Source organism: Polistes fuscatus, unplaced genomic scaffold (assembly GCF_010416935.1).
Source record: "Polistes fuscatus isolate 324 unplaced genomic scaffold, CU_Pfus_HIC Scaffold18, whole genome shotgun sequence".
Taxonomy (NCBI): Eukaryota; Metazoa; Arthropoda; class Insecta; order Hymenoptera; family Vespidae; genus Polistes; species Polistes fuscatus.
Window position 1 is genome coordinate 3,922,215 of NW_025113086.1, and position 27,539 is coordinate 3,949,753.

Below are 27,539 nucleotides of genomic sequence, written 5' to 3' on the forward strand. Positions count from 1 at the left end.
TAAAGTTGCTATGCGTATATAGGTGTGTTGTACAGTTGATAGCCGGGTGTACAGTTTTGCTTCTCGGAAGACGAAAGCAAAAGAGATGGCGACGGTGGTTTTAGCGATAGCCGATGTACGCCGCTCCTCCGTTGTCTGATAACCAAGCTAGCTTCTCGTCACGCACGCGTCTCGTGTGACCCACGAACCTACGGAGAAGAAAAAAATATATAGAACCTAATCCCTCTCGCTCTTCTCGACTTCGAGAACAAATCTCGGAAATTGTATGCCAGTTTATTGCGCCTCTCGAGACTGCTCTCCCTATCTCGAATTACATTGTCGAGACACAGATTTGAAAAAGAATTTCAACGAGGAAAGAGAAATAAATGAATTACGCGTACGATTAATCAGTAAATCAGCCCTCGTTTGGCGGTGTCCCTGCTAAATTCGGAAAGAAAGATGACGCGAGATCTTTGCGGAATTAAGAAGAGGAAAGGAAACGATGTTGACATCGCTATCCCGTGTCCTTTCTCGTGAAAATCCAGTACGTGCGGGTGGATCTTTCCCGTTGGTTAAGCCGATCATTGTCGCTGTAACAAGCCGGCTATTGACAGGTCTCGTTCTCTCCTACGACGTTCGCATACGTGTGTGGCGTACGTTGGTTCCTACAAATCCGAGAGACGAGTGCTTAAGACCTTACGTTTGTATACGTATTGGTGCAAGGAAAAAGGGACAAACCACCACGGTTTGACCACCGTCTGTGGTGGTGTTACGGTGTTACTACGGGCTCCACATACTAATGGGGCATTACCTTAACACCCTCTATCCCGACTCTCGTTCAGTTAGTTACTCCTCGGGGATGTGAAAGAAAGAAAGAAGGAAGGACCCTTTCTATCCTTGCCCTCGTCGTTCGTCGGCTCCTCTGTTATAACTTGCTCGAGCTTTTGATCGATCCTTGAGAATTTGTGCTCCCAAACGTTACACCAGGGTAAATCGTTATCGACGTTCGCTCTACTTTTCTAAAGTCAAATCCTTCCGATCGACGATGACGTTAGTCAATCGGACGCGCACTTCGAACCCTAACATTTCCTTTTAACGTCTTAACACCGAGCAGCGTTATCTCCAATCTGAAAGACAATGCAAAACGCAATGCCGCCACTTCCTTACGTACCAACTCGTTCGTTTTTCAAGGGTTCTCTTCGAAGGAATGTAAATCCGTCCTTTCCAGGACGGGAAAGCCGAGAAAAGTATGGAAAAGCCGAGGAGGAGTGTGTTCGAACCCGATCGAGTTGCGGATTCGAGGCCGGAAACAATACTCTCGTGGACCACCGCGATTTGCGGCTGCGATAGGTGCCAAGAGTAGGGCTACGCCACCTACCCCTACGAAGGGGTGGAAGATGCTCGAGAGGTCTGCATGAATTTCAATCGACATCTTATCTGGTACACGAGCGAGCTTAGAGTGCCGCTGGATCGTGATCAAGTGGACCTCCATGGCGAGGACAATACACGTCGTCGTTGCACGCTGCCGGCAAGAAGAACGACAATACGCTATCGGAACCGTTGAGAGAACAAGCGAGTATTGCTCTTTTGTCCGTGAGGCTACACCTGCCACCCATATACATCTATATATTCTCTATGTACGTAGCTGGGTAGGTATCTCTTACGTGGAGAACTTGGACGAGTTCTTTGGAACCGAGTACCGGGACTGTGACCCGTAACGTCGATCACCGATCATCGAGCACCGAGTCGCCCCAAACCTCGCTACTCACAATTACACGATAAATTTGCCAATGGTAATGCGTTTAAACGGGGTAGAAACAACAACCGGAGAGCTGAAAATCTTTGAAAAGCTCTCAAAGTAAAAACTTGCGACACCTTTGAAGAAATGCTTTCTCGAAAGTGATTTTCTCTTCTAGCTCGTTTCCTTCGCTTCTTTTTCTCTCTGGCCCCTGCTGCTGCTGCTGCTGGTTAACCTAGAAAAGGGAGCAAAAATGAAAGGAGGATGAAGAAGTCGGAAGAAGAAAAAGGGGCTAAAGTTTCTACGTCGTCTGGCCTTTATTCCGAAGAGGTTAGCCGTTTACTTCCTGAAACGTCGAAGATCGTGAGTTAGTGACTGCTCGGATAGGAGAAGATCGTTGCCATATTAAATCCATGCCGAGGACTATCCACGCTACGACTTTAAGGCCTTCCACGACCCTTCACCTAGAAATATGTCAACCTCTGGCCCATCCCCAACCCCTTAACAACTACCCCTCTCAAAGACAGTTATATGATTCGTGCCGGTGTGGTGGGATCGAGAAGCGATAGGATTTACTACCGCGGGCATATTTCAATTTATCCCAAATATTCGACTAAAGTTCTTCGATCCTATCCATAGAATTTTCTTTTTCTTCGCGGCATACGCGTTCACGAATAATCCGCTGCTATGACGAATGCAAATGTCAGTTTTAATGATAAAAACATTTGTGGAAAAGTTCTTCTTCGAACGTCGAAGAATCAACATACGAGCGAGATACAGACAAACATTTGCTCGAACGTAAACCAATTGGATGGGAATGTACTCGGGATATCTACTCGCTCTTGCGGAAAATCATCGAAGAAAGCAATTAGGTAATGCACCTCGGGGAACCGAGTCTCGTGCCAAAAGGAAAACATTCGAAGAGAAACGAGCTTCGATAAGAAATCTTCTTGAACGTTCCGTTAGATTGATTACCATTGGAACATTATCGTTTCTCTCGTTCTCGTTGAAATTAACAAAGCACCGAGCAAGTTCCTTCTTTCAAAAACGATCTTGCTTTACCGCATTCAAGTCCCCGAAGGAAGGAAGAAAGGAAAGAAAGATCGAAAGATCGATCATCGCGATCGATCGTTGCGCTCGAAAGACGGAAAAAGAAACAGGGGGAGGCTACGAACGGCAGCTAAATTGAACGACGATTGTTGGAAGGACCAACGATGGCCACTAATCAGGAGCTTGCACTCGGCGGCGGCGGCGGCGGTGCGGCCCTCTTTTCGTCGAAACGAGTTTGATTTTCGGAGCAACACTTTGCTAGATCTCCTCCTCTCTCCGTTGCTAGCACGGACCCGTGAAAGTCAGAACTGACGCTAACTCGAGTCCGTTAACGGGCAATCAGATCGCCTCTGTTGGGACAACACGGAGTGGTCCTACCCTTCGTTTCGATCTCTTCCTTCCTCTTGGCATCCCTGGCTCAGAAAGCACCGCTTGTATAGCTTATTTATCGAACAACTTTCCGTGGGGTTAAACGGCAGTAAATCCTTTCCACCCTTCTTCTTCTTCTTCTTCTTCTCGTCAATTGGGAGGAGAGGACTACAACTACTTAATTGGCCAAACTCTCTCTCTCTCTCTCTCGGTTGTATTGATAGAATAAGGATGATTTCTGATATCCATGATGCACGACTCTATCAATTTTTATCATTCCGGTGTACACGTTTATACGCGTTTGCAATTTTTAATAGAATAGTACATTTTTGCCGAAAAGATTTCGTTTGATTTTCGAGCAGGAAAGTTTCTTGCGAAAATGAACTACTTCGTATAGAAAAACGGCCGACAGGATATCTTGCATCTATAACCCTACGCGATATAACAACCGAGAAAGGGGAGGATTCGCACAGGATACTAAAAGACTACAACAATGGATCGACTGCTTCGAAATTCGGGGCTATCTTCCCTTTTGCTCTCATTTCTTTTTTTTTGACCCATTTACTACTGAAAGATCTCATAGTCGGAGTCTTTTTCTATTCCGAAGCTACAAGTCAGACCTATACAAATTCGATACGCGTGTCACTGACACGGAGAACGAAAGACTCGTCTGTTCGTTGCCTAATATGAAAGGAGTCGTGCTACTCTTGGTATTTTTATCGGCAGGGCCAATCGAAAAGTTTTTCAAGGAAAACGCAACGCTTATCTCGTAACGATTAAATTCTCCTAGTCGTTCTCCCGAAAAGTCTAAACGTAAATCTTTAGCCAATCGATCGACGATAACGATAAATACTTTTGGAATAACGAGAGAGGAACGAACGCAACTTTGACGCAGATCTTGAAACGACAAAGTGTTCCTACTGCTTTTTTTTCGTCTTATTTTGACAGGCCTGTCTTACGTTGCAAGCAGAAAATAAGGTGTAGGAATTATTAACTCGATATCTCAGGATGCGAGGACTCGCTTCCCGTCGAAAGAAAAAAAATATGGCCAAGAGGGAAGGCGGCGGCGGCGGCGGTGGCAGTGGCAGCGGCAGGGTTGAGATCACACGAGAGGACCAAATGGACTATGTGCGATTCTTTAGAAATCTAATTGAGCGCGGAGATAATACCGTCGATTTCTACCCGGGTAATAACCTTCCCATAGCCACCGATTTCTTTAATGGTCGAACTAATCGCTGCTGGTACCTTGGACCAGAGTCGAACCTTTGTCTAATTTCTTCGTTTCTTCTTCGATTCTCCCGTCTTATTCTATAGTATATTTTTCTCCTTCAACATTTTTCCAATCCACGCACTTTCGCGCATTAATACGAACGACGACGATCGATGCGAGATTTTATTTGTAGCCCTCGTAGAAAAATATTCTACGCATAAAGACAATAGATATGACTCATTGGAGGAAACTTATGCGACAGCTCGTTCTATTTTGTTCGTTTTGTTTTTTTACGCGTCCTAAGAGAGCGAGTCGAGAAGCGTTTCGACGACGACAGCGCTTCGAGAGATCCTGAGAGAGTCGTTACCGAGTTCGTCTTTCTCTCTCTTTACCATCCCCTTTTTACGAATGCACCACGGGGTGGTGGTGCAACAACGAGACGATGCACGAGCATCGTCCGCGAGAGAGCCAAGCTCTTTTTCCTCGGTCGTTTCGATCCTTTCGAATTCGAGCCGAGCCGAGCAGTAACACCTAACTACCACCGCTAGGATTTACGATCCTGAGAGACTATAAACAATGGGGTAAACGCCCGGTTATTATGTCGTCAACGGAGAAATAGGGTCGATCTTTTAAGAGGGAGGATCCATCGATCCGTTCCTAGGATCGAGATATCGATCAACGCCAAGTCGATTGACTCGCGCAACTGCTAAACTTACTCGAGAACAAACGTTGCCATAGATATATTCGTTCATTGAACATTCCTTAGAATATACAAGACTCCTTGGTAACGACGCTTCTTTCGCGAGGAGGGAAGAGAAAGAGACACGCTCGATCGCCGTTGGATATATAAGTATTCCCGAAGGCGAGGGGCAATTTGTCCCGGTCATTTGGCGAGTCCACGGGGACTCCCTGACTGTAATCCAATCACTAGCCACGGTCCTTTCTTCTCCTTCTCCTTCTCCTTCTCTCTCTCTCTCTTTCTCTCTCTCTCTCTATCGGAGCGAAAAACGTCTCTATACGTCTTTGACGGTATCCTCCCTCTGCTGGAGCCCCAAGAGTCGCTCGATGATCGTCTTCGTCGTAGCTGGTTGGTGGTAGGTACTCGAGTGCAATCTCTTCCGACCGAGAGACACGTTCCCGATGATCACTCTACGCACAGACACTTTATCTCTTTTCGCGCGAAAATACACGATTACAATCTTAGGAAGGTGCAAAACTAAATCCAACATTTTACCCAAAGAATACCTAAAGAATAGTATGCGTGAAATTCCAGGGAAGAGATCGTGCCCGGAGGCGAGAATAGCATACGTGATCTCGATTCGGAGAAGGGTCTTTGGGAAAAAATTAGCCTTGTTGCCGAACGGGGCTCGCGAAAGAAAAGAGAACGAGTTCTTTATGTATGTTGCGTATGTGGGAGGTTCGTACGTAGGTTCCCTTAAACTGACCCGAAAATCGAGATAGTAGGTTGAATTCGATACGTCGTACGTACCTTGACGTGCCTGCCTGCCGTCGCCGCCTGTAGCTCCAAATTTTACCTTTTCCTTGTTAACCCCGGCGAGAAGGGTAGAAAATATATTCCTTTGCGCGTTCTTTGCCAAGGGGTGCGCTTTCCTTTTAGATTTTCTTTTTCTTGTTTCGATTTTTCCCAGGCAAACGAAATCGCGTCCCGCGCTCGATATCCGTTGTTCGTTAAGCGTTGGTTCCGGTACGTATAACGCGCACGGACCGCAATTACCGCGACGTGATTTAGGGTCTACCCGTTATAGAGCGGAACGCTTTTGATTTACGGCCGCGCCGCGCCGTGAAATTAATTTCTATTCGGTAATGTATGAATAATCATTTGCACCGAGTCGAAGGAAAAAAAAAAAGATTCGACGACTCTCTTCAAAGGACGAAAGAGAGTGGAAGGGCTGGATATCGATAATCCCTGTATCCTCCCTTTGGCAAAAGGAGAGAGATCGGGGCGGCTGGTGCTATCTCTCTTGGTAATCTTCGTATCGAGAGGACGGGGTGCGGTGGTCATCTCGTAAGAGGTAAAAGGAGTTTTCAATCGTCCAATATCGAAATTAATTTGAATATTCTAACGTAACTGGTAAGACGGCGGCGATCGTAGCACGCTTCGTCGATCACGAATATGCCTCTAAGATTGAGTCGATCCGATATCCTTGAGCAAAGCTCCTTCCGCAGAGCTGTCTGCTGCGTGCCTAAAGGGGGACACTCTCCTCGAGTTCCTAACGAGATTTTCTCCATGTCCACGGACGCTTTAAGCTCGGATCACGTTCGATCGTTTAGCCTTCTCTCTTCCCATCCCTCTTTCCCTCTCATTCGAGATCGAAGATAAACGCGAATGGATCGCGCGTGCAGCGAGAAAGAAGAGCGAGTCGACGCGCTCGCTCCCTTCCTATGATTTATTCCGGCGCGAAGCACCCACCAGAAATATCAGATACCCCTAATGAATTTCTGCGAGCGTGTGCGCGCCGAGGAGGAGGAGAACGAGGAGAAAGAAATATAGGCTAGGTAGAACTCTCCTGTCCAGCTTTTTCCTCTTTTTCGCACGCTTTTGGTAATTAATCCGCAAGAGGATCGTCCATTTTTATCTTTCCTTGCGTTCTTCAAATTTGTCTCCACGGTTCTTGTTTTCTTTTCTTTTGTTTTCCGAAAAAATGAACATACCCGAGAAGAATTATTTGACCTAGACGTTGGAAGTCTTGCAGTTGACTGCGATCGAGCGATGCCGAATGATAAATATGAATTCGCGCGGCGTGGCAGATATCTTACTCGTAACGTCTTTCCCGCGAGATAAATGGCACGTGGCCCGCATGAGATCGAGAACGAGAACCACGAGTGGAATATTCGACGGCGAATTTGCGCGAAATTAGGCGTGAAATGCGCCCTGTGCTTCGAATATTTTTCAACGAGACTCGCGAACGCATTTCCGTATGCTCGACTTTCGTATTCCTCCTGCATTCCCTTTTCTTCCCCTCTTTTCTCGTCTTAGCTCGTTAATGTTTTTTTAACAAAGCCAACGTCTAAAGATAATCATTGCGATAGGAATAAGCGTTGGTAGACGACGACGACGACGACGACGACGACGACGTCCAACTCGAATGAGATTTAAATAATCATATATATCGAACGAAGCAATAAATCGAGTCGCGTCCAGTGGACCTTACCCGGCATCGCTACCCCTAACTACTGGCAATAGGGTGGACCGAGTGATATATGTCTTTCCTATAACGTCCAGAATCAAAACAGGCAGTCCTTTTCCCCTTAGCCGAGTAGAACGGTGTTTGTCCCGCGTCCTTTGGATTCTGCAGTAGACGCGAATAGCTATCTCCAACGAGACGTTGCTCGCATTAATTACGGTTAACAACTACTAGTCTTGGAATCTTTCTAGGTTTCTTCCTTTAATGTCCCTTGCGTTACTTTACAAATCCATCGGAGTCCGTAATCGATTTCGAAGATACGCTTGCTCTCCGATCGCAAGATTTCATAGATACACCGCAGCGTTGCTTACGCGACATCTTATTGTTACCGAGATAAGACTGGATAAAACGATAGTTTCCCAGTTTAGAAAGTCCGCTAGAGCGCATTATCATAATTCCAAAAGACTCAACGTGCTGTATCTGGTCAGGAACGAGGTCCTGCTGTGGAGGAGATTACACCACGGCTGGACGTTGCCCACTTGACCGGTATTATAGATGTAATATCGTAAACAACGTTTCTCTCAGCTTGCACGAGACGTAGAGAAGAGAGAGCGCGTTTATATCCACGCGAGTCACGAGCTCTCTCGTTCCCTGTTTTAAAGGAAAGAGATAGAACGAGATGAGTCGACTTTTCTCTTTCTCCCTCCCTCTCTATCTCCGCTTACATCTTCGTATGGGAACCCTTTACAAGCGTAAGCGGTGTTTACCGTTGAATATTCATTTCTTCGATCCCGACGCGGCTCGTGAACACGTTCTCTCTCTCCTTCTTTCTATGTCCACACATTAACCAGATTCAGGCTGACCATACGTTTGCCCTAACTACTTTCTCTTCTTTTTAACATACCTCCGAAGCAAGCGAGCCAGCGAGCAAGCAAGCGGACGCAAATTTTGAAAAGAAAGTCAAAAGCGATAGATCAAAGTATAGATGAAAATGCGCGTTCATTCCATTTCGCAACCCTCTCTCCAGTTATCCTTCTTCCTTTACCCCAATCACTATAAATACAAGCGTATCAGAATAGAGAAACTATCTTAGGGACGATAAAACCGTGGAAGAAACCTTTCTCCGTAGGAGTAAACTTTCGATTCGGTTCGCGTCACTGGGCCAGCTTGAAAGTTACGATTAAAAGCATCGGAGGACCGCCCAGACCGTGTTTCGAATTCAAGGTTGCGCGAATTGCGAAGGAAAGGAAAGAAGACGGAACGTTTCCTTAACTTTTCTTTTCTTTTCTTTGCCGTTGGAATCGAAGAAAAATCGAGAGGATACCCAACCTAGGAGGGGGATGGGTTATCGTAAACACTCGCGAACGAGTTTGAGACAAACTCCGTTGGAGGAAGAACTCGTAGAAAGACGCGATACGTTCTCGTAAATATCATCCTAACGAGGGATTCCAAAGCGGAGCTAGACCGAGTCCTATTTTCTTTCTCTTTTAGTCATCGGGAATATTTAGTCATTTATTGGAAAATATCGGTACACCGATCGAAGATATCGAAAGAAGAGGCAGGAGACGAGAACGATCGCTCGGAGCCCCTTCGATTAGGTATACCTCAACGATAAAACCTCCTTTGCGTGGATTAGTTCGCTCAATCAGGAAATATACTCGGAGCCCCCATAAAATCTCTCCCCGCGTGCAAACCCCTATATGCTCCGTATGTACTTCCCTTCTACTATGTGCTTCCCCGTCTTTTACGAATCGAATCTAACGGCGACGTGCACATGCCAAAGGATAAGACGAGCCTTCTGAAAAGGAAAAACCTCTCTCGAGGAGAACTAAATAAAATAAGAACGATGGGGTATTACGAAATAATATGTCTTTTGCAACGCACATTGTTACGTGCTTATAATTGAATAATTATCGAGAGCCTTTAAAAGAAATATATTATAGGAAACTATATAAGATATAAGCATGTAAGAAGAAAAGGCCGGAGCCGATGGGCTGAGAGTTAGAGATAGATCTCAACGTTTTTCCCTGAGAACGAAAAGAGCGGCGGGTGGTGTATTTTAAAGTCCGTCGACTCAATGTGCCGCGAAATACGTCGTCCCCATAATGCAATCCCCGTCATGCAATCCCCATCGCCCTCGTAATACAGATGCTATATAGATGGATACAAATCCCCGGGAAACTCTTCATATAGGTATACTATCTATAAGCTCCTCTTTCTTTTTTTTTTTCTTTTGCCCATCTTCTTCTCGAAAACCCGTGAAACCTTCCTACGGGGTAGTTTTAAACAATTCCATCGCACGCCGCGACCCCTCGCTCCATTTTTTCCCAAACTTTGACAAATTGCCACCCGCGCGCGTTCTTGTCCCAGTTCCGACGATAAGAACGTCGCCTTTTTCTATCCTGACTAAACAAAAATAAAACAATAGATGTAGGTGTAGAAAGAGAAGAACGAAAACCTCGTCGAATGCTAGAAACATGGAAACGGAGAAAGTTTAACGAGCGTAAGCTCTAAACCAACCGTGCCGTAGAAGTCAATTCGATAGCAGTTAACGAATTGTTGGGGATGAATAGAAGGGGTTTGCGGTTAGCACGAGGGGCTGACAGGGTGAACGCATAATACATTGTTACCCCATCCACCGGCCTCGGTACGACCCAGCGATCAGTAATTTTCCCTATACGAGAAGGCTGGATGAACTATCTCATAATTAAAATGACCCCACTATACTCTCGCGTTTAAAGACTGAACTGCGAGAGGTTCCTAAAGCAACTCCTCCACGAGTTTAAACTATTTTCTTTGAAATAGACGCAGCCCCCCCTCTCTCTCTCTCTCTAGGATCCTTAAACGATACGAGAGATACTATTTTTTAGTTAATCCTTGTTAACTAAACAGATTTAGCAACGATTTACAATCGATACGAATTTGTCTCTCCATTAACTTCTCTCTTCTTCTTCATCTTTTTGTTCCCTCGCGTCGCGCGCTTCCTTTAAGTGTCTCTGAGAATCGTTAGGGTGGCTGATATCAAATACCAGTCGCCAGTTTTCGCCCCTTTCCAGTATTCAACCCCGGCGCGCCGATTTAAAAGCTCATCGCCTAACGAAAGTTCCTCGGCTCGTTGAATTCGTGCCGCAGCGATATCGCCCTAATATTCGATTATATAGATATGGTTTACGCACCCAGGCAAAAAGGAATAAAATAGAAAAAAGACAAATATACCGTATTACCCATTAGAGCTTTGTCTCGCCATCGGTAGTACCCTATAGGTCGCGTCTATTATAGAAGCCAATTCGCGAGGTACATTAGCATCAGGGCCCTTTAAAAGGTAGTCAGGGTAATGACGTGTGCTCGAGCACACGGTTCACGGTGTTTAACACTTTATCTATCTCCTCCAAGTTATTAATGACACTCGCTGAGTCAGACACGCCAGTACGGTGAGAAGAAGCGGCATCTTCAAAGTTTAATATCCGAACAACCGAGTCACTCGGCCGACAGTCCTCGAGTCAACGAGAGCCTATAAGGGAAAGGGAATCTACGAAACTGAGGATACATTTCGACTTTCAATATCGGTTGCCTTCTTTGCAAGAACATTCTCATTTCGATCCAACGACCAGGACGCGAGGGTGCTCGAAAAATCGCTTAGTCCGATGGCAAACGCGTATCAAGGATCGCACTTATTCTTGCTCTTGCATTTCGTATTCTCATGCACGCGTTAATTGCAACATGCATGGTGTTGGAAGAAACGCGAGAGAGAAAAAGTACTATCTAATGCCAAGGTCGCCAAAAGGAAGCTCTAGGACACGCGCGTGCTTTTCTTCCGATCGATGCCACCACCACCACCCTTACCATTTGCATATCGAATATAATCGGTTAGCTTGAATTTATCGCGTCGACGAGGAGAATCGATGAAAAACATCGAATGAATATTTAATATCGTACGACGAGCTGACTGTCGTACGCGCGACATTCCGCTTTAAATACCGTTCCGTTTACGTTGCCTGTCTTTTCGTCTAACGAGAGACCAAATAATAACTTTTAACGACGATTAATTCTTCGATTCGCCCTGAAGCATGAAAAGGTTGCGAAGGAAGAACGAAAAAAGAGATTCCTCCGAGTCGAAGAAAATATTCTGGATCGTTTTGAGGAATCAAGCACGAGAATTTTGTCTCGCGACAGGGCTTCACGGATACAAGTACGTCGCACAATCGCAACGTTCCAAAATCGAACGGTAGGAAGTGTTTTGTTTTTCAAGTTTTTCTTTTGTTTTTCATTACATTCGTATTCAGAAATATCGGACCGCTATGGTGATTTTATAAAAATATGATGACGACATATGTTTAGAATAATTTGGGCCATCGTTTTGTTTGCCTCCTTCTGCTGTGCCATTGTTCTGATGAAAATCGCTTGGGATTACTATGCTTCTCACCCAACGCTCACGGTGATAGAAACTACTCATCGAGGTATATGGAATTATCCGTTTCCCGCCGTAACGATTTGCAATATCAATCGAATATCGCTGAATTTGACGAAAAGCTTGGTCGATATGTTGTGAGTACCCGCTACCCAGGATAATACCTACGTGTTCGTTCTTCGAACTTGCATTTACTCGTAGGAGTCATCCGTCCAATATATCCAAGGAGTTTTTAGTTCAGGAATTCAGACTACTCTTAGAATTACTCGATCCTGGCGTGTTCGAGCAGGACGTCGCGGAAAATCTTACTCGTTTACAAAACATCCTTGACGATAATCGATTAACGATACCAGAAGTAATGGAAAAGGTCAGTGAAATATTCGATGACTCTAACGATTGTTTTGGAAAAAATAAAGACAAGACAAGACAAGACAAAAATACAAATTTCCAGGTTACAAGGAACTGCAGCGATCTCTTAAAATTGTGCAAGTGGAACGACGACTCGTTCGATTGCGACAAATTCTTTAATCGGAGCTTGACCAGAGACGGTCTCTGTTGCAGCTTCAATTACGTATCGTCCTACCATATGGAAAATTCAATCGAGTATGAAAATGTCTACGAGTATACCGACAGATTCGTCGATCTCTTTTATTTAATCGTAACTATTCTCTTATCGAAGTTTGAAACCGAGAAGAATACCAGCTTGCGGGTATCAAACTGGTCTGGCCGTAATGGTGAATCCTGATCCGGATGATTATTTGGCTACCTTTCTTGGATCTTTCGGTGTAAAGGTAAATGAAAACAAGCTAAAGCTTTTCGATTAAAATAATTCACCGATGAAACTTGTCGAAAGGTTTTAGTTCACTATCCATACGATTATCCGGACCACAATGCGAACGATAAGTTGATCGATTTGAATAAGCAAGCGTTCCTCAGTATTGCCCCCGAAGAAACTTACGCGACGTTGGACGTTAAAGATCTCGCCATTTCCACGCGAAATTGCGTTTTCAGCGATGAAGGGGATAGGATACTTAAGAATAAAAACATCGAGTATAGAAGATTAACGTCAGAAAAATACTCTTATGTTAACTGCATGGCGGAATGTCGTGCCAATATCATCAAGAAAAAGTGCGATTGCATTCCTTATTATTTTCCACCGAGTGGTAAGTATGCATTGCATTCCAACTAAATTAGAAATTTCTTCTAAACATCCTTCTTCTCTTACACATCCTCGTTGCAGAAGTCAGGGTTTGTAATTTGAAAGACGTCAAATGTTTATCGATACACAGATGTAAGTAGCAACTAAGACGAAATTTCTCTCATTTATTTATCGAACAAATAGAAATGGCAAATGGATCTCTCGCAGCTTGGTACGATACGTCGTGGCCTGGAAAAAGTATCGACGTGGAGCAAGTAAATTTGGAAAAAAACTTGGACGAGATAGACAAGAGACCCTGCGGATGTGTTCCCGATTGTACCTTGTTTCGATATCCAATTGACGTTTCCCAAGGGATTCTGGATGATAACATTTCTTTCGATGGATTTCATTTCCTAAAAAAATCAAAGTAACGAACTTTCATCGAGTCGATCAAATCAACGTTTTGTATTATTCTCCCATCGTGTTATTATATTTTTAGGAAACACAAAGGATCCCAAAATCAAAGTATAATCCATGTATTCTTTAGCGATTTGGTGGCCATTCAGTATCGTCGAAGCGTTCATTATAATTGGCGTAATTTGTTCGGTAAGTCGAAAGATCCATTGCATCGACAAAATTACAATACATCGTATTACAATATTACAAGAATCTAAATGACTCGTTTCAGCGTCGTTCGGAGGACTCTTGGGTTTGTTCGTTGGATTTAGTCTTATGTCTGGCTTCGAATTAATATATTTCTTTATCATTAGAATAATTACTGATAAATTCGTAAAAGACAATCAAGAGGATCGCGCAAAATCAAGAATCTTAGCCTGCGAAATGCAGCAAAGTCATTAAAAATGATCTATATCACTCTGTTTTATGCAAAGCCTTTCGCGATACTGTAGTAGATAATTTAACTTCATATCCAATTGTTACTAAATCTAATATCTCGCCATCTATTGTAATATCATTATATTTAGTAAACTACGCTTCAAATAGATAGGAAAGTGTGTATCAAAATTTGTCATTTAATTATTTATATTAAGTTATATTTTCTCGTATTCAAGGATTATTGTACTGAGGAAATTCGAAATCAGTATTCAAACGAAGCATGCGTAATTCGGGTAACTGAGCAACCAATTCGTCACCCATAACTCCACGCTTATTTTCTACCACTTGCATAACTTTCGTAACACAATCGAAAAATGTTACTTTTCTTTCTTTTTGTTGGAGTACATCGCATAATACTTGAATAAACCAGGAACCTAAATTGAAAATCAAAATATAAATGATTAGAAAATGATGAAAGATAGGAGCATGTAGAGAGATTTCTTAAAAATATTTCATTTCGTGCTGATACCTCGTAATTTATCGCGCACAGATACATAGCCTTGCAACGTTGACATAAAGATGCAAAAATTTTTACGCGTCGTTATATCAGCTGTCACAGGATCATCCAGGCCATCCAGGCCATCCAGGCCATCCGTTGTTAACGAATTTCCGTTAACAGGAACTTTTCCTGATACACATTACAAGGAAATACAATGAATTGCTCTTTATCAAATATTAATTGAATATATTTACACTCTTACCTGCTATTTTCCCTTGACAAGCTTGAATGATAACTATTTTAATTATTTCAGTAAATTCTGGACAACAGAAAGCATTTTCAATACTTTCGATGGATACTTCTGCTTCGTCGGACGTAATAATACTTCCTTAAATATAAACTTTCTTTAGTTGTGTATACATCTTTATAAAAGTAAACATGTAAAAACATTGAAATGCAACGTTACTCGACTATGATGATGTCATTTACCTTTGCTGCCATGACTCAATATGCATACAAATATACAGTCATAATCGGAGCCAAATAATTTCGATAGATTTCTGATACTCGTGAGCATTTCGTTTTTCTTCAAATCTTCCAAAGTATGAACAGCAAATCCAAATCCTTTGAACGTTTTCGATAATTTATCAGAATCTGCATTTGTTCCATAGCGAGTTTCGTACTAAAGTTTATAACGATAACACGAATACGTTTAATTTTATGACATACTTTAATAATTGACGAAAAATTGCACATTACCTGCGATCCACGGAAATACATTTGATTTATAATTACGCACAATCCATTTTTTATTTTACGTATACTCTTTTCATTATTCTCTGTTTCCATTAAATTGGATTTATTGAAATTTTGTATGGAACCAACATTTTCCCAAGTATCCGTGCTCGATGAATGCGAATGATGTCCGTCATAATTTGCCAAGTCTAGAGTTATTGACTCTACGTCGTCGAAGGTCTTCAAATGTTTCAACAGATTTTTCAAATTTCCTTGCTTTTCTGTAGATTCATTACTTAACAATTTTATTTTATAAAATATACCAAATATTTACGAGTTCAAGAAATATGCAAAAGAATATTCTGAAGAAAATTTACCTGATAAAATAGAGATATATTCGATATTCATCCAATACAATAGATGTAATTCTAATTGATCCATATCCTCCAATATTGGTTCATACTTGACTTTATCCTCTTTAACAAGACGCAATAACATTTTTGTTTCTTCCATAGTTAAAGATTCACATAAGAAGTATAAACATTTTGCAATAGGATTTAATGTTTTCGTAAATAATCTATTTTTCGGCAAGTACATTATTTCCAATTCTTCGAACCGTAAACCTAATTTTTTCGTAACTTTCCGATTGTTACAGATACAAATAGATTCTAACAATTTTTCCTCCCAATTTTTTTGATTGTCTTTGACAATTTCTGCGATCGCAGATGTTCCGTTATTCTTAGCTTTACAATAAAGTTTATATATTTTGAAAAATGCATTCTTATAATCGCTAACCATTAAAAATAGAATAGAAATTATATCGTCTATGTCCAAATCATTTTCTATCTTTTCTAAGATATCTAAGTTTATACTTTGTTTTGCAATATTTATTGGTAAATCTATACCAGGATTTGCATCGAACACTAATGACATCGTTGATATTAATTTCCATGAATAATACGAAAAATAATTGTATAAACAAAATCGAGTATTGTTGACGTGACACTTTAATAATGCGTACTAAGTGTCGTGTCTACGAACTAATCGGACATCCACTGCTTGCATAGGTAGCGCAACTGCGGCGTCTACCGAAAATTCGATCAGTAGAAGGTGGCGCGCAACACAGCAAGATCTGGTTCTATCTATGCCACGAGGCGAGCGCCACGAGCCTAAAGTCTCTATTACATTCATAGCTAAAGAAGATTTTCATTTTCATTTGGGGATTTTTGATATTCGATGTTTGGTAATACGCGAACTGACTTTTGATACTACATAATATAATGCATCTATCATCAGGGTATATCAAAAACATTTAATTATGAGAAGTATAATAGAGGGCATCTCTTGCCATTGTTTTGTTTTCCTTTTCTTTTATTTTACTTTGTTTTCTTGTAGATAAGATAGTATAAGAAAGAAAGACGCAGCGATTAAAGCGATTTCGCTGAGCGTCACAAAGAAGAGTTTCAGAGAGAAAATAGTAACAAGTTGGAAGGAAATAAATTACGCATCTAGAAAATACGTAGGTACCCCCCCTTCTTATTAATTCTTATTAAATATAGTTATTGTGTTAAAAATGTGTTTTATTTTTTTTAGGAATACTCCCTTGGAGAAGTATCTCTATTCTAGGCAAATACGATGATTCGGATCGAATGTGCTTTGGTTCTACTGCTTTGCAGTAAGTTTAGTAGTTTCATTGTTTTATTTCTAATAGATTATGGAACTTCTTAGGAGATTCTCGAACAAATTTATGTTATTTCAGGTATCGCTTATGCCACAAATCTCAAATCACCAACATTTAGTAATGCTTATACCGTGAAAGGTACATTGTATATTCCATATGCCGAAATACGTGAACCTTTCTATGCATGGTACGATGGAAAAAGTGGATCTAGTCGAATAGATTATTATGGAGGTAATTAATTTTCTTATATTATTCCTTCGAGTATAATTAATTTACGACCGATTGTGAGATTCGTCGTGCACTTGTTCTTGTCCGAGTGCAAAATGGCGAGTCTAAATCTTCATTCAAAGTTCGCCATTCTTATCCATTTTACAGCAGTTTTTATTCGTACGTCATTCGTTTTTTCTTTTAGGAATAGTTAAAACTTTCCAACTTAGCAGTGAAGGATCATACGGTGCTAGTATCAAAATTGCACCTATTACTACAGAATCTGTCATGAACGAAGAAACGTGTCTACAAGTAAATGGATCGAGTAATTTTAAAATTCATCCGCAGAGCATTATTCCAGATACAACTGGAATGGAGGTAACTATTATTTCTTTCCTATTCCACTTGGCAACTTATACTACTATATTAAAAATTAATATTTAGTGTATCGGAGAGGAAGTTATAAACGGTTTGCCTTGCGAAAAATGGAGGCTCGTTGAAAACTTTGGAGATAAAAAAAATAAATATACACTATGGATACGTTATAAGGTATCAATTTATGATTCGTACCAAAATTGGGCTATTAATATTTTCTATTATACGAATATACTATTTCCACAGAAGTCTCCACATCTGCCACAGAAGAAAGAACCCATACCAGTGAAATATGAAATGATTGGTTTTAACAGTTTACTTGGTTCCCATTACGATCATTACTATTTGGATTACGATTGGTACTCTTTCGATGCTCCCAGTCCGGATGTGTTCAAAGTTGCAGAAAGTATTAGTCACATTTTTCCTTTTTATTCGAATATTTCGAATCGTCCAGGAAGAAATTAAGTTTAATGGATTACTATCAAAATATCATATTATTTTAGATTCTACTTGCGTTAGTTTCCCTGGACCTGGTGATAACCATATATATACTTTCAATCCTATGAAAGAATTTATTCATAATTATGATGAACACGTGAATGTAGCATTTAAAAAGTTCAAGAAAACCCATCAAAAATATTACAAGAACGAAACCGAACATACTAGACGGAAGGAATTATTTCGACAGAATATGAGGTTTATATAATTTTGTTTCTTTTCGAATGAAATTCTCTACAGTCAAATAATCTATGGGGATATTTTGCAGATTTATCCATTCGATCAATCGCGCCAATTTGGGGTATCAATTGGACGTGAATCATCTGGCCGATCTCTCCGATTTAGAAATGTATGCTTTGCGTGGAAAACAATATACAAAAGGTTATAACGGCGGTGAAGCATTTCCTCATGATATTGAAAAAGAAATAGCCAGTGTTCCTGACAATTTAGATTGGAGGCTGTACGGTGCTGTGACGCCCGTTAAAGGTAATATTATTACGGAATTGTATAGATTTAGATAATAATGCAATCGCATATATCGCAGATCAATCTGTTTGCGGATCCTGCTGGAGTTTTGGTACGACCGGTGCAGTGGAAGGGGCGTATTATATGAGATATGGAAAATTAGTGCGCTTATCTCAACAGGTAGAACAATTTCAACAAAATAGAACGTTCCTTTCAATCTTACAACTATTATTTTCTTTAAATTAACAAGGCGCTCATCGACTGTTCATGGGGCTTTGGTAATAACGGATGCGACGGTGGCGAAGATTTCCGATCTTATCAGTGGATAATGAAACATGGCGGACTACCTTCTGAAGATGAATATGGTGGTTATTTGGGTCAGGTGAGGGAACTTTGAAGAAGGCGCGCATTGTCGGTGACTCGCGTCGGAAACGTTAGAAATGTTTTAAAATATTTTGCTTATATTTAGGATGGATTTTGTCATATTAACAATGTTACTATGGCGGCTAAGATTTCGGGATACGTTAATGTTACATCAGGAGACGCGGATGCTTTGAAGATAGCTCTGGCCAAGCATGGTCCAATTTCCGTAGCTATCGATGCATCTCACAAGACATTTTCCTTTTATTCGCATGGTGTCTATTACGAGCCCGCGTGTGGTAAATATTCCTAATATGAATTATTGGTAAAACAATAGAATATGCAGTGTCAAAATGAAATTCCCATCTCGTGATTTAGGCAATACGGAGGACAAGTTAGATCACGCTGTCTTGGCTGTTGGCTATGGTACGTTGAAAGGAAAGGCTTATTGGCTAATCAAGAATTCATGGTCTAATTATTGGGGTAACGATGGTTACATACTTATGGCGCAGCAGGATAATAATTGTGGCGTTTTAACTACCCCAACGTATGTTAAAATATAACAAGGATATGTTTCTTTTATTTTCTTCTTTTTTCCATCTTTTATAATGTGGAAAACAGATTTATCTAATGTAAATGAATAATAATCTTAGCTCTCTCTTTATGCAGTTAGTTAACTATGTATCTTAAAGGTTTATCATGATGTACAAACTTGTTGATAGTTTATGCTTTTTATCGTACGTTACTTACTCATCGCAGAATGATTTTTCGAGAGAAAAAAAAAACAAAAAGGAAACAGTTGAAAATAATAAAATGATATTTTGAATAGAAATTATTTGAGGAGTAGTATATATTCGTTTTCTTATGGAATTTTGTATGTCCTTTTAATTATCGAGTGAGAAATTTGAAGAGCCTCGACGATTAATCTACGTTCCTGTAATTTGAAAATAAAAATGAGCACTTTATTTGAACAAAGAAGCAATATCTAATTCATCTTGATCGGGATATATATTAGCACAAAGAAATCCAAATAATCTAACATAGATTATGATATGGTAAGTGTATTAGAAGAATGACGTAAGTACAGGTAAATTGATCTGTCGCATATCTCTTGTGCTTAAGTTGCGAATGGTGGATATGCGGTCATACATAAGAATGGACATTATCGGAGGACTTCGATGGAAGCGTTTTAGAAAAATACGCTATAGCTATAAAAATCTTCTAACGATAATAATCTATTATAAAAACATAATTATCTTTGAGAGAGATTTTATAAATATTCTTATAAACGGTTCGGAGCCGATAATGATGGCTACATCGCACAACCAGCGACAAAAAAAGAAAAGTAACGTGCGTTAAATAACATTTTGGAATGTTGATATAATTTATCTTTTCGATTTGGTCGAATTACTAAAACACTTTGTTAAATTCTATTAATGAGAGAAACGTATGCGTAATTTGTTTGTGCCTTGTATGTAAGTAAAAAGTATTCTAAAAGAAAAGTACTTATTTCAAAATGTGTCTACGTACATTTTTGTTAGTTTCCTTAGATAGCGTTAAAAAAGGAATTACTCGTATACGTTGCATGTGTACGCATACGAAAGAAATGTCTATTTCGTTATTTTGCTTTCGTTTCGTCTCCCCTTTTTCATTTTGCTCTATTTTACCCTCCTTCGTTAACTCTCTCGGTGATCGATAAAATGTAAAATACCGCTGTACAATGTAACTTGATTATATTTCGAATTACACTCACCCCCTAACGAGCTTATATTTCATGAAACTTACATTAAATTACTTTCACAGTCGTTCAATGTTTTTAACTTTGGCTAGCATTTACGCTAATCGTGTCCCATCTTATACTTTACTAGAATTATCTAATTAATTGTGATCACACTTGCACTTGTTTCTCGCTCGCTCGCTCGCTCGCTCTCTCTCTCTCTCCTCCTCTCTTCGCTATAGTGTACATATATATATATATATTCATTAATTTGTTGTTTTCTTAATAATTATTCATCTTCAATCATTTTCTAATTTCTTGCTTTTTCACGTCGATCACATTGTCAAAAACTATTTTCCATACAAAAAATAAAATTCACGTATTTATTCGGGTATCAAGTTAGGTATAATATGTAATATAGGAAAAAGATATATTCTTTTAATACTATAATGTAACTTCGAGATCATTAAAACTCGTTATTAGCGATTGTAAATGAAAAAATAAAGAAGAAACAAATAAGCCGTTAGATTTGCTTTTCGCAAGTGTCGACAAACCAGGCAAGGACAAAAGAAAATAAAGAAAAATAGAAGAGGAAAGAAAGAAACTGATATTACTATATACGTATATCGTACGTTTTTAAGTACACAGAAAAGATAATTGCTTATCGCGTAATTAATTAATAGGGAAGAAAAAAAAAACGTCAAAGATCTTGATCGATCGACTATCTGTTTTACAGGATGTTAATCGTACGTATCCATTTTTCCATCGTATCTCGTAAATAAAACAAGACGCGCTTGCGTTATTTTCTTTGAAATTCCAAATGACACATAATGCTTATGGTAATGAAATAATTGTTAATTTAAAATGTAAATGTATATCGCGGATACTTAAAAAATACTCCCTGCCTATGTATGTAGCGTGTTATCTTCTCGATTATCTCTGCTCTTTATACTTTCACTTGTTTATTATATCACTTTTGGACCATGGACCCATTTGTTTGTCGCGTTTCGTCCTTATCGTTAATTTCGTAAAGACTCGTCTTCGAAGGAAGTTTCCCTCTCTCTTTTCGTCTTCTATCTAATTTGCCATTGCTTATAGATCAGGGAAACACGTTAAAGGAATCCCATTTCCAAAGCATTGTAAAGCGCCTGAGTATCCGAATGACTGTTTATTCGCCAAAAAGGAAAATTGTGCGCTCTCGCTGCCGTCTCCTCGTCGGAATCATCCCCTATGACGACGTAGGTGCATCTGCGACCGAAACGAGCCACCACTCTTCCGAAACAACTCTCTTTCCCTGAAAGAGAGAGAGAGAGAGAAAGAGAGAGAGAGTTAATGAAAGGAGTGACAATGAAATATTCGCGTACCAACCTATTTTAGATGCGGAATAAATATTCTCGATAGGAAATATTCCTCCGATACCGAATAGGAGGACCTTGGAGAGGGCGGGAACGAGTTGGGTGGTGGTTACGAGAATGTTGATGCAATGGCTTCTCTTGTTGATCAAACTAAGACACTTGACGGCAGACGTGAGCCAATTATCGGTGAGAAGTTCGATCTCTGAACGCAGCTGGACCCATTGTTCGCGTTTCGCCGTTCCGAGAAGGCCGCCAACGTTGTTGCGGTAATTACAATAGATCTCCTTTATCTTGCGATAACGGAAGGCGAGCTTTCTCATCCAATCGACTCCCCCGCGTACCCCGGAGGCCAGGCATATGCCGTTGTTCGCTGAAGCACATTGAAAGCCGTCCGTTGCGAAATTATACGAGGATAGGTCTTGTCCGTTGTCGTCGGACGATACGTCGTCTATGTGTACTTGATCGCAATCCTGATAACAATAAATATTGTCAAGCAAGACATACTATTCGAGGTCGGTAGGGAGAGGGCTTGGGAGAAGGGTTGGGAGAGGGAGACGGAGAGGGAGACGGTGAGGGAGAGAACAAAAATCGGAGACCTCTCGACTGACCTCAACGTCGTTGAAGAAAAAGTGCGTGTCGGCCAAATTAAATATCATTTCCTCCATCCTGTAAGCTACCTGGGCGAGCAGGGTAGGATCTTTTCGGTGCTTCGTAGCAAATTGACCAGTGAGAAGCGAATGAAACACGACTATGGTTTCGTCGAGATCCCAAATGAATATACGATCGGGGCCGGCTTCCGTCGTGTCCGCGGAACCGATACTGTTTCCGCTTCCGCTCTGTCGCCTGCCGCGTCTGCAGGGCTTCGCTGTTGTTCCTATGGAAATTAATGAATTTCTCGTCACTCCGTTTTCCAAAGTTTTTCTTTCTTTTTGTTGTTGTTGTTGTAATATCTAAGTTGTTAATAAAAACTTTGATCGAAAATAGCAGCGATAAAGCACGCTCACGACGCGACACGATCGATCCGAAATGACTCGTATTACCTTCGACGTTTGTGGTCGGGTCTCGTGCGGTCGGGTCACTCGCATCGTGAGCACTCGTGTCCAACGTCAGTGCTGTCTTCGTCGAATCTTTTTCGTTTACATTGAAAAGATAAAACGTTATGAGTAATAAGACGCTGCAAATCTATTTGAAAATTTACGAACAGAGAGAGAGCCAGTTTTACCAGCAAAGTTAAGATTTCCTATGTTGAAAGACGCATGACTCGTGTGATAACCAGGCATCGGATAATATCCGGAATATTGGAGAGGTACCCTGTCGTTTCCGTACAAACTGCTACCATAAGCGGTGTAGTCCAGCTTCTAGAAAGGAAAGTAGATAGATTACTTACTTGCCATATAATTGAATTATTTTATTTTCCTTCTTATATTTTTCACCTGAGAAGCCGAGGATATATTTTGTCCTACGTTAGGAAACGTCGTGGTGCCGCTATTGTAACCGGCATACGACGAATACTGCGTCATCGTGCTCGGCGTTGTGTAAGAAGTCAGATAAGAGCTTTGCAAGCTCGACGTGTTCTTGGTGGCCGTCGTCGATCCATAAGTAGGCGAATTGTATATGCTAAAATCGAATTCGTTAACGCGAATAATAATAAGAACAATTTTATTTATTCCGTGTTATCGATCGAACAATTTTCTACCACCGATTAAAGTCAACTTTGACCACGAAATGTAAAACATATTCTACGCAATGTCCAATTCTTAATGTACCGAGAGAAAACTAAGCGAAATCGTGCACAGCGTGGATTTTCAAGATACAACGTAACTATCTAAAAGCTTGCTATTCCATCAACGATAATCAATCGTATACCTGTTATAGTATTGATTGGCGCCATAGAGAGTACCGTAGTCAGTCTTCTCCATGGAATCCGGATACTCCTGCTCCTTTTCCTCGGCATTCTCGTCGATGTATAATTCGCTACCCGGCACACTTTCGTTCTCTGGACAATCCTGAACTTCGTTTTTAACTTCGGTTTCTGTTCGTACGAACAAAAAAATATAACACATCGCCGATCATTTTTCGATTCAATGAAAATTCGTTAGACCGGTCATCCAACAATCAAGCCGAGAAACTACTACTACTACTACTACCGCGTAACATTGAACAAAACGAAAAGTAATTGGACAATTCTATGTTTTGTCTATGTATCTTTTGCCGAGTTCTACGCCAATGAAGAAGAAATATTGCCCACCATTGTTTGCATTGCGGGGGTGCTGTACCGAGGCCTCTGTCGAGGAAGACACGCTGCCAGCATTGTCTAAAACGCCTGCTGGTTTTGTCGGGTCATTGTCTTCGGTTAACATATCACTCTACCTAAAACACATCAATTGATTTCAAGCATTTTCTTCCAAATTTTTTCTAAATACTTGAGTATAATTGCGGGCAAAGGTAAGAGAATAAACCCCCTATGAAGCTTGAAAATCTATGATATATAAGCGCAACACCACGACTCTCGCCGGTATTCACGGTGTCGATCCTTTATTCTACTTCGAGCTTTTTTCATCTAATTAATGGATAAAAAATGTGATAAATAAATAAATGATTTTGTTAATCTTGAAAAGGTATCGCAGCTGGAATTTCAGCCCAATAATTAACTTCCGTACTCTTATTCCGATATTAAATAATAAAATCCAAATTTTTAATCGCATTTATGTTTTTCCTATTGCTATGTAAAATGAAAGATAATACGGTGAGGTGAAATTTCATCCAGGATAGCATTAACATGATTTTTTTCGTATTAAACTTTGAAGGGTTACACGTGAAACCTGTGAATACAGCTCGCGTACACCTCTCTCTCTCTCTCTCTCTCTCTCTGTATCTATGCCTCTCGATTTTATTAGAATAAAAATAGTAATTGTAAGTGGTCGAGGAGGTCTTTCGGGTCTCTCGAGGAGATCTCCAAGAGGATCGTGGAATATAGGAAGGATGATGTCGGAGTTAGTTGGTACGGAGAACGCGTCATCAAGCCCTGCCAATTGCGTGTCGAATAAGAGGAGGTGGAGTGAAGCATGGATTGGTGGTGGTAGGCGTGCACGAGGAACACCTTTGGAGTCGGCCAATGAAATCTCTTTTCGCGTCGTTTTGCATTACGTATTCTTTATGTTGCCAAGTCACACTATCTTTCTCTCTTTTTCTCAGCGTGCTCCGCCCTTGTGCGTGAGTCTACTACCTTCGACCACCTCCGACCACCTCCTCCGACCACCTCCCATCGCCAACTCCATCGCTGAAAGAGACTCTTGCGTAAGGGGGCCCTCTTAACTCTATCGAGTGCGATCACGAGAAGCAACGGAATCATATCTAATCGTCCCTAATATTTCTCTTAGATCTACAGGGAACGGGACAAAGGAAAGCTATGCAAAGAAAAGAATAATTAGGCGCTGATTCAGCCGAAAGATTTGCCAGTCGCGTTGCAAGTTTCACCGGGAACGATAAGCAAGAGAAACGAGATGAACGGAAGAATTCCGTTTATCTAAACGAACTATCTACCGGTATGTCCACGCTTACATAGACAGACTTTACCAGCAAAGTGTTCGTCGTCGGAAGAAGCTGCTTAGTCCGCACATACTACTACACAATAACCGAAGACGCGAGCGTGTACGCGTATACACATATACATTCTAGATAGATATTACGTATACTTAGCGCATTATCAAAGTTATATTTTAATCAAGATACTTATCTAATTTAATTTCACGTAAAAAATGATTCTGTATTACGCATTCGCGCGTGTACTTACGTACGATCCTTCCTTCCTTCCTCTTTTAAAAAGAAAACCTGAAAACGCGTGCGACTCGCAGCTTCCTTCTTTCGGTCATGACACGCACGCTCGTTCCTTCTAGTTCATTCTTCGTTTATGCGCTCGAAAGAAGGGAAAAAAGAAAAATAAAGGGAAAGAGAGAGAGAGAGAGAAAGAAAAATAGAATAGTTGCAGCCGGGCAAGACAAAGGATTCTCGTCCAAAAGGACCCAGGGCTTTGGTACGGGTCCTTTGGCAGACCCCTTACGAGCGTTCAAGGGATAGAGAGAAGAAATTCGAGAGACCAACCGCTTTTAAGATGTTTGCTTTTCGATGGATACGACTCGACGTGCCTACGAATGCGTGCTCCTCGATTCTCAAAAATCTTTTCTCTTTTTTCTTTTCTCACGGCTCTATCAAACAAGGCCATGAGAATTTATTTCTTTTTTTAAATGTAAACATATATACAACTCTAAGAAACCTTGTATTATCGTTTAAAAATATTGATAATTGCAAAGCCAGTTTCGTTTATTTGGAAAAAAAAAAAAAAACAAGAAAAAACAACATTTTCAATTGATATCCCATAAAGAATGTAATCGATTAAATACTCTTGAAATACTACGTTTTCCTTTAAATTTGAATCTAGGATTGGGGGGGCGGATTATCTTTAGCGCGAAAGAACTTTTAGTAAACGCTTGCGTTCTTTGATACTGCGAACGCGTAAGACCAATTAAAATACATTACTGGTAACGAGCCGAATTAGATGCATATGTTACGCATGCTCAATTGATAATGACGGTTTTCAACAGCTGTTAGCTTGTACGCGTTAACATTTATGCATGTTCCGCGTATACTGAATACAAAATAGCAGTGCAATGTGAACAATCCAAATATTGCAATTGGTTATAAAATTTATCGTCCGACTTGCACGTATCTATATAAAGAATGTTTTTCAAAGTTCGCGGGCCACGTGTGATTTTGACATTGTGAGAAAAGAACAAAGAAAAATTTGAATATCTTTCTAACATTAATAATAACGTATTTACTTAAAAATGAAAATAACTAATGAGTAACGTACCTGGCAAAAATTTGATTACGTACTTTCACGATATACCTTCTTCCGTTGCTATACGTATGTTTGTTTGTTTTTGTTTGTTTCTTCTTTTCTTTCCCTTTATCGTCTCCCTCGCCCTAATCTTAATCTATTTGCTTCGTTTCTCTCTTTATCTCACTTTTCTCGCACTTTCCACATCCATAGTAGCATCTCGCTCACAAAGGACTTAACGTCCAAAACGACGAACCAAACACGTTTCTTCGAAAAAACTTTCTTGTATTCTTTGTTCTTTTCAGTCTTCGACCGATCAACAAATTCGAAGGAAGTATCAATTATAAAAAGAAACGAGCACTTCTCGAATAACAAAAGGGGAAGACGGCGGGGGGTTCAATCTTTCCACCCTATTTTGCGATTCTTTTCTTTTCAAATGAAAAAAACAGATCTGACACACGCGCTGTACACCAACGTAGCCACTTTCTTTCTTCCCCAACAGTTTATTTCTCTTTCTCTCTTTCCCCCTCTCTCTCCCTCTCTCTCTCTCTCTCTCTTCCGTTTAATATGATTTTAAAGGAATTTTAACGGATTTTCGAAAAAACGTCGAGCAGAACTCCTGCTAAGCAGCTCACTCAGTGTGCTCTTCTTCTTCCGTTGTTCCTGTATTTTGTCTCTTTTGAAAATCTCCTTGAACCTTTTTTCCCTCTGTTTGCGTCCCTCAATGTGCGATACGCCGCAGCCTGGCGTGTTCTGAGCATGCGAAATGTCGCCTGGCCACCCCCGCCCGATGGTCACGTGGTCGTCCGCCTCCCTCCATCTCCCTACTACCCCCTCTCCTACTACCCCATCTCTTTCTCATTCGGTTTAGTGAATTTCTCTCGCTGTTATTCGGTCCTTCGAATGCAACTTTACACACAGACGAAAAAATGTCTTCG

General features: G+C 40.7%; 4 protein-coding genes and 1 long non-coding RNA gene across 7 annotated transcripts; 2 read left to right on the forward strand and 3 right to left on the reverse strand.

Annotated features, from left to right (window-relative positions):
• LOC122515463 lies at positions 1–1,267 on the reverse strand. The gene is made up of 3 exons (XR_006303269.1): positions 791–1,267; positions 381–644; positions 1–188 (listed from the first exon to the last, which is right to left on the reverse strand). It is a non-coding gene; the product is annotated as an uncharacterized LOC122515463 (long non-coding RNA).
• A 9,494-nt stretch (positions 1,268–10,761) lies between these two features.
• LOC122515460 (sodium channel protein Nach-like) lies at positions 10,762–14,061 on the forward strand. The gene is made up of 10 exons (XM_043632835.1): positions 10,762–11,717; positions 11,831–12,037; positions 12,102–12,267; positions 12,352–12,503; positions 12,580–12,691; positions 12,754–13,063; positions 13,141–13,191; positions 13,267–13,465; positions 13,538–13,644; positions 13,727–14,061. Exons 1-10 carry the CDS (start codon positions 11,560–11,562, stop codon positions 13,894–13,896), a joined length of 1,632 nt encoding a protein of 543 aa, XP_043488770.1. The 5' UTR covers positions 10,762–11,559; the 3' UTR covers positions 13,897–14,061.
• On the reverse strand, positions 13,193–16,189 carry LOC122515454 (caspase-8-like). Its single transcript, XM_043632824.1, has 6 exons — positions 15,484–16,189; positions 15,131–15,387; positions 14,861–15,053; positions 14,634–14,759; positions 14,402–14,560; positions 13,193–14,306 (listed from the first exon to the last, which is right to left on the reverse strand). Exons 1-6 carry the CDS (start codon positions 16,037–16,039, stop codon positions 14,104–14,106), a joined length of 1,494 nt encoding a protein of 497 aa, XP_043488759.1. The 5' UTR covers positions 16,040–16,189; the 3' UTR covers positions 13,193–14,103.
• A 106-nt stretch (positions 16,190–16,295) lies between these two features.
• Positions 16,296–20,209, forward strand: LOC122515451 (digestive cysteine proteinase 1). Of its 2 annotated transcripts, none has more exons than XM_043632820.1 (13): positions 16,296–16,403; positions 16,502–16,625; positions 16,700–16,781; positions 16,866–17,018; positions 17,200–17,372; positions 17,439–17,543; positions 17,616–17,775; positions 17,873–18,065; positions 18,136–18,353; positions 18,412–18,512; positions 18,583–18,714; positions 18,802–18,991; positions 19,071–20,209. In XM_043632820.1, the coding sequence occupies exons 3-13, from the start codon at positions 16,742–16,744 to the stop codon at positions 19,253–19,255; spliced, it is 1,650 nt and encodes a 549-aa protein (XP_043488755.1). In that variant the 5' UTR covers positions 16,296–16,403; positions 16,502–16,625; positions 16,700–16,741; the 3' UTR covers positions 19,256–20,209. The 2 variants fall into 2 exon arrangements, with proteins under 2 accessions (XP_043488755.1, XP_043488756.1); XM_043632821.1 differs by having other exon boundaries at positions 16,354–16,431.
• A 1,152-nt stretch (positions 20,210–21,361) lies between these two features.
• Positions 21,362–27,499, reverse strand: LOC122515452 (eyes absent homolog 4). Of its 2 annotated transcripts, none has more exons than XM_043632823.1 (9): positions 26,635–27,499; positions 24,013–24,134; positions 23,631–23,796; positions 23,198–23,381; positions 22,987–23,122; positions 22,805–22,891; positions 22,373–22,638; positions 21,778–22,234; positions 21,362–21,703 (listed from the first exon to the last, which is right to left on the reverse strand). In XM_043632823.1, exons 2-9 carry the CDS (start codon positions 24,122–24,124, stop codon positions 21,522–21,524), a joined length of 1,590 nt encoding a protein of 529 aa, XP_043488758.1. In that variant the 5' UTR covers positions 24,125–24,134; positions 26,635–27,499; the 3' UTR covers positions 21,362–21,521. The 2 variants fall into 2 exon arrangements, with proteins under 2 accessions (XP_043488758.1, XP_043488757.1); XM_043632822.1 differs by having other exon boundaries at positions 26,658–27,497.
• Positions 27,500–27,539: the final 40 nt, after the last annotated feature.

Excerpts from the sequence above, each read along its gene's own strand:
- LOC122515460 (XM_043632835.1), top strand. The coding sequence starts at position 11,560 with ATGAAAAGGTTGCGAAGGAAGAACGAAAAAAGAGATTCCTCCGAGTCG. Across the intron at positions 12,692-12,753 it reads TTGGATCTTTCGGTGTAAAG|GTTTTAGTTCACTATCCATA; the intron begins GTAAATGAAAAC and ends ACTTGTCGAAAG. Across the intron at positions 13,645-13,726 it reads TAATTGGCGTAATTTGTTCG|CGTCGTTCGGAGGACTCTTG; the intron begins GTAAGTCGAAAG and ends GACTCGTTTCAG.
- LOC122515454 (XM_043632824.1), bottom strand. The coding sequence starts at position 16,039 with ATGTCATTAGTGTTCGATGCAAATCCTGGTATAGATTTACCAATAAAT. Across the intron at positions 14,760-14,860 it reads ATTGAGTCATGGCAGCAAAG|GAAGTATTATTACGTCCGAC; the intron begins GTAAATGACATC and ends TTTATATTTAAG. Across the intron at positions 14,561-14,633 it reads TTGTCAAGGGAAAATAGCAG|GAAAAGTTCCTGTTAACGGA; the intron begins GTAAGAGTGTAA and ends AATGTGTATCAG.
- LOC122515451 (XM_043632820.1), top strand. The coding sequence starts at position 16,742 with ATGATTCGGATCGAATGTGCTTTGGTTCTACTGCTTTGCA. Across the intron at positions 16,782-16,865 it reads TTTGGTTCTACTGCTTTGCA|GTATCGCTTATGCCACAAAT; the intron begins GTAAGTTTAGTA and ends ATGTTATTTCAG. Across the intron at positions 18,715-18,801 it reads ATGGTGGTTATTTGGGTCAG|GATGGATTTTGTCATATTAA; the intron begins GTGAGGGAACTT and ends GCTTATATTTAG.
- LOC122515452 (XM_043632823.1), bottom strand. The coding sequence starts at position 24,124 with ATGTTAACCGAAGACAATGACCCGACAAAACCAGCAGGCGTTTTAGAC. Across the intron at positions 23,797-24,012 it reads CCCCCGCAATGCAAACAATG|AAACCGAAGTTAAAAACGAA; the intron begins GTGGGCAATATT and ends TCGTACGAACAG. Across the intron at positions 23,382-23,630 it reads GCCAATCAATACTATAACAG|CATATACAATTCGCCTACTT; the intron begins GTATACGATTGA and ends ATTCGATTTTAG.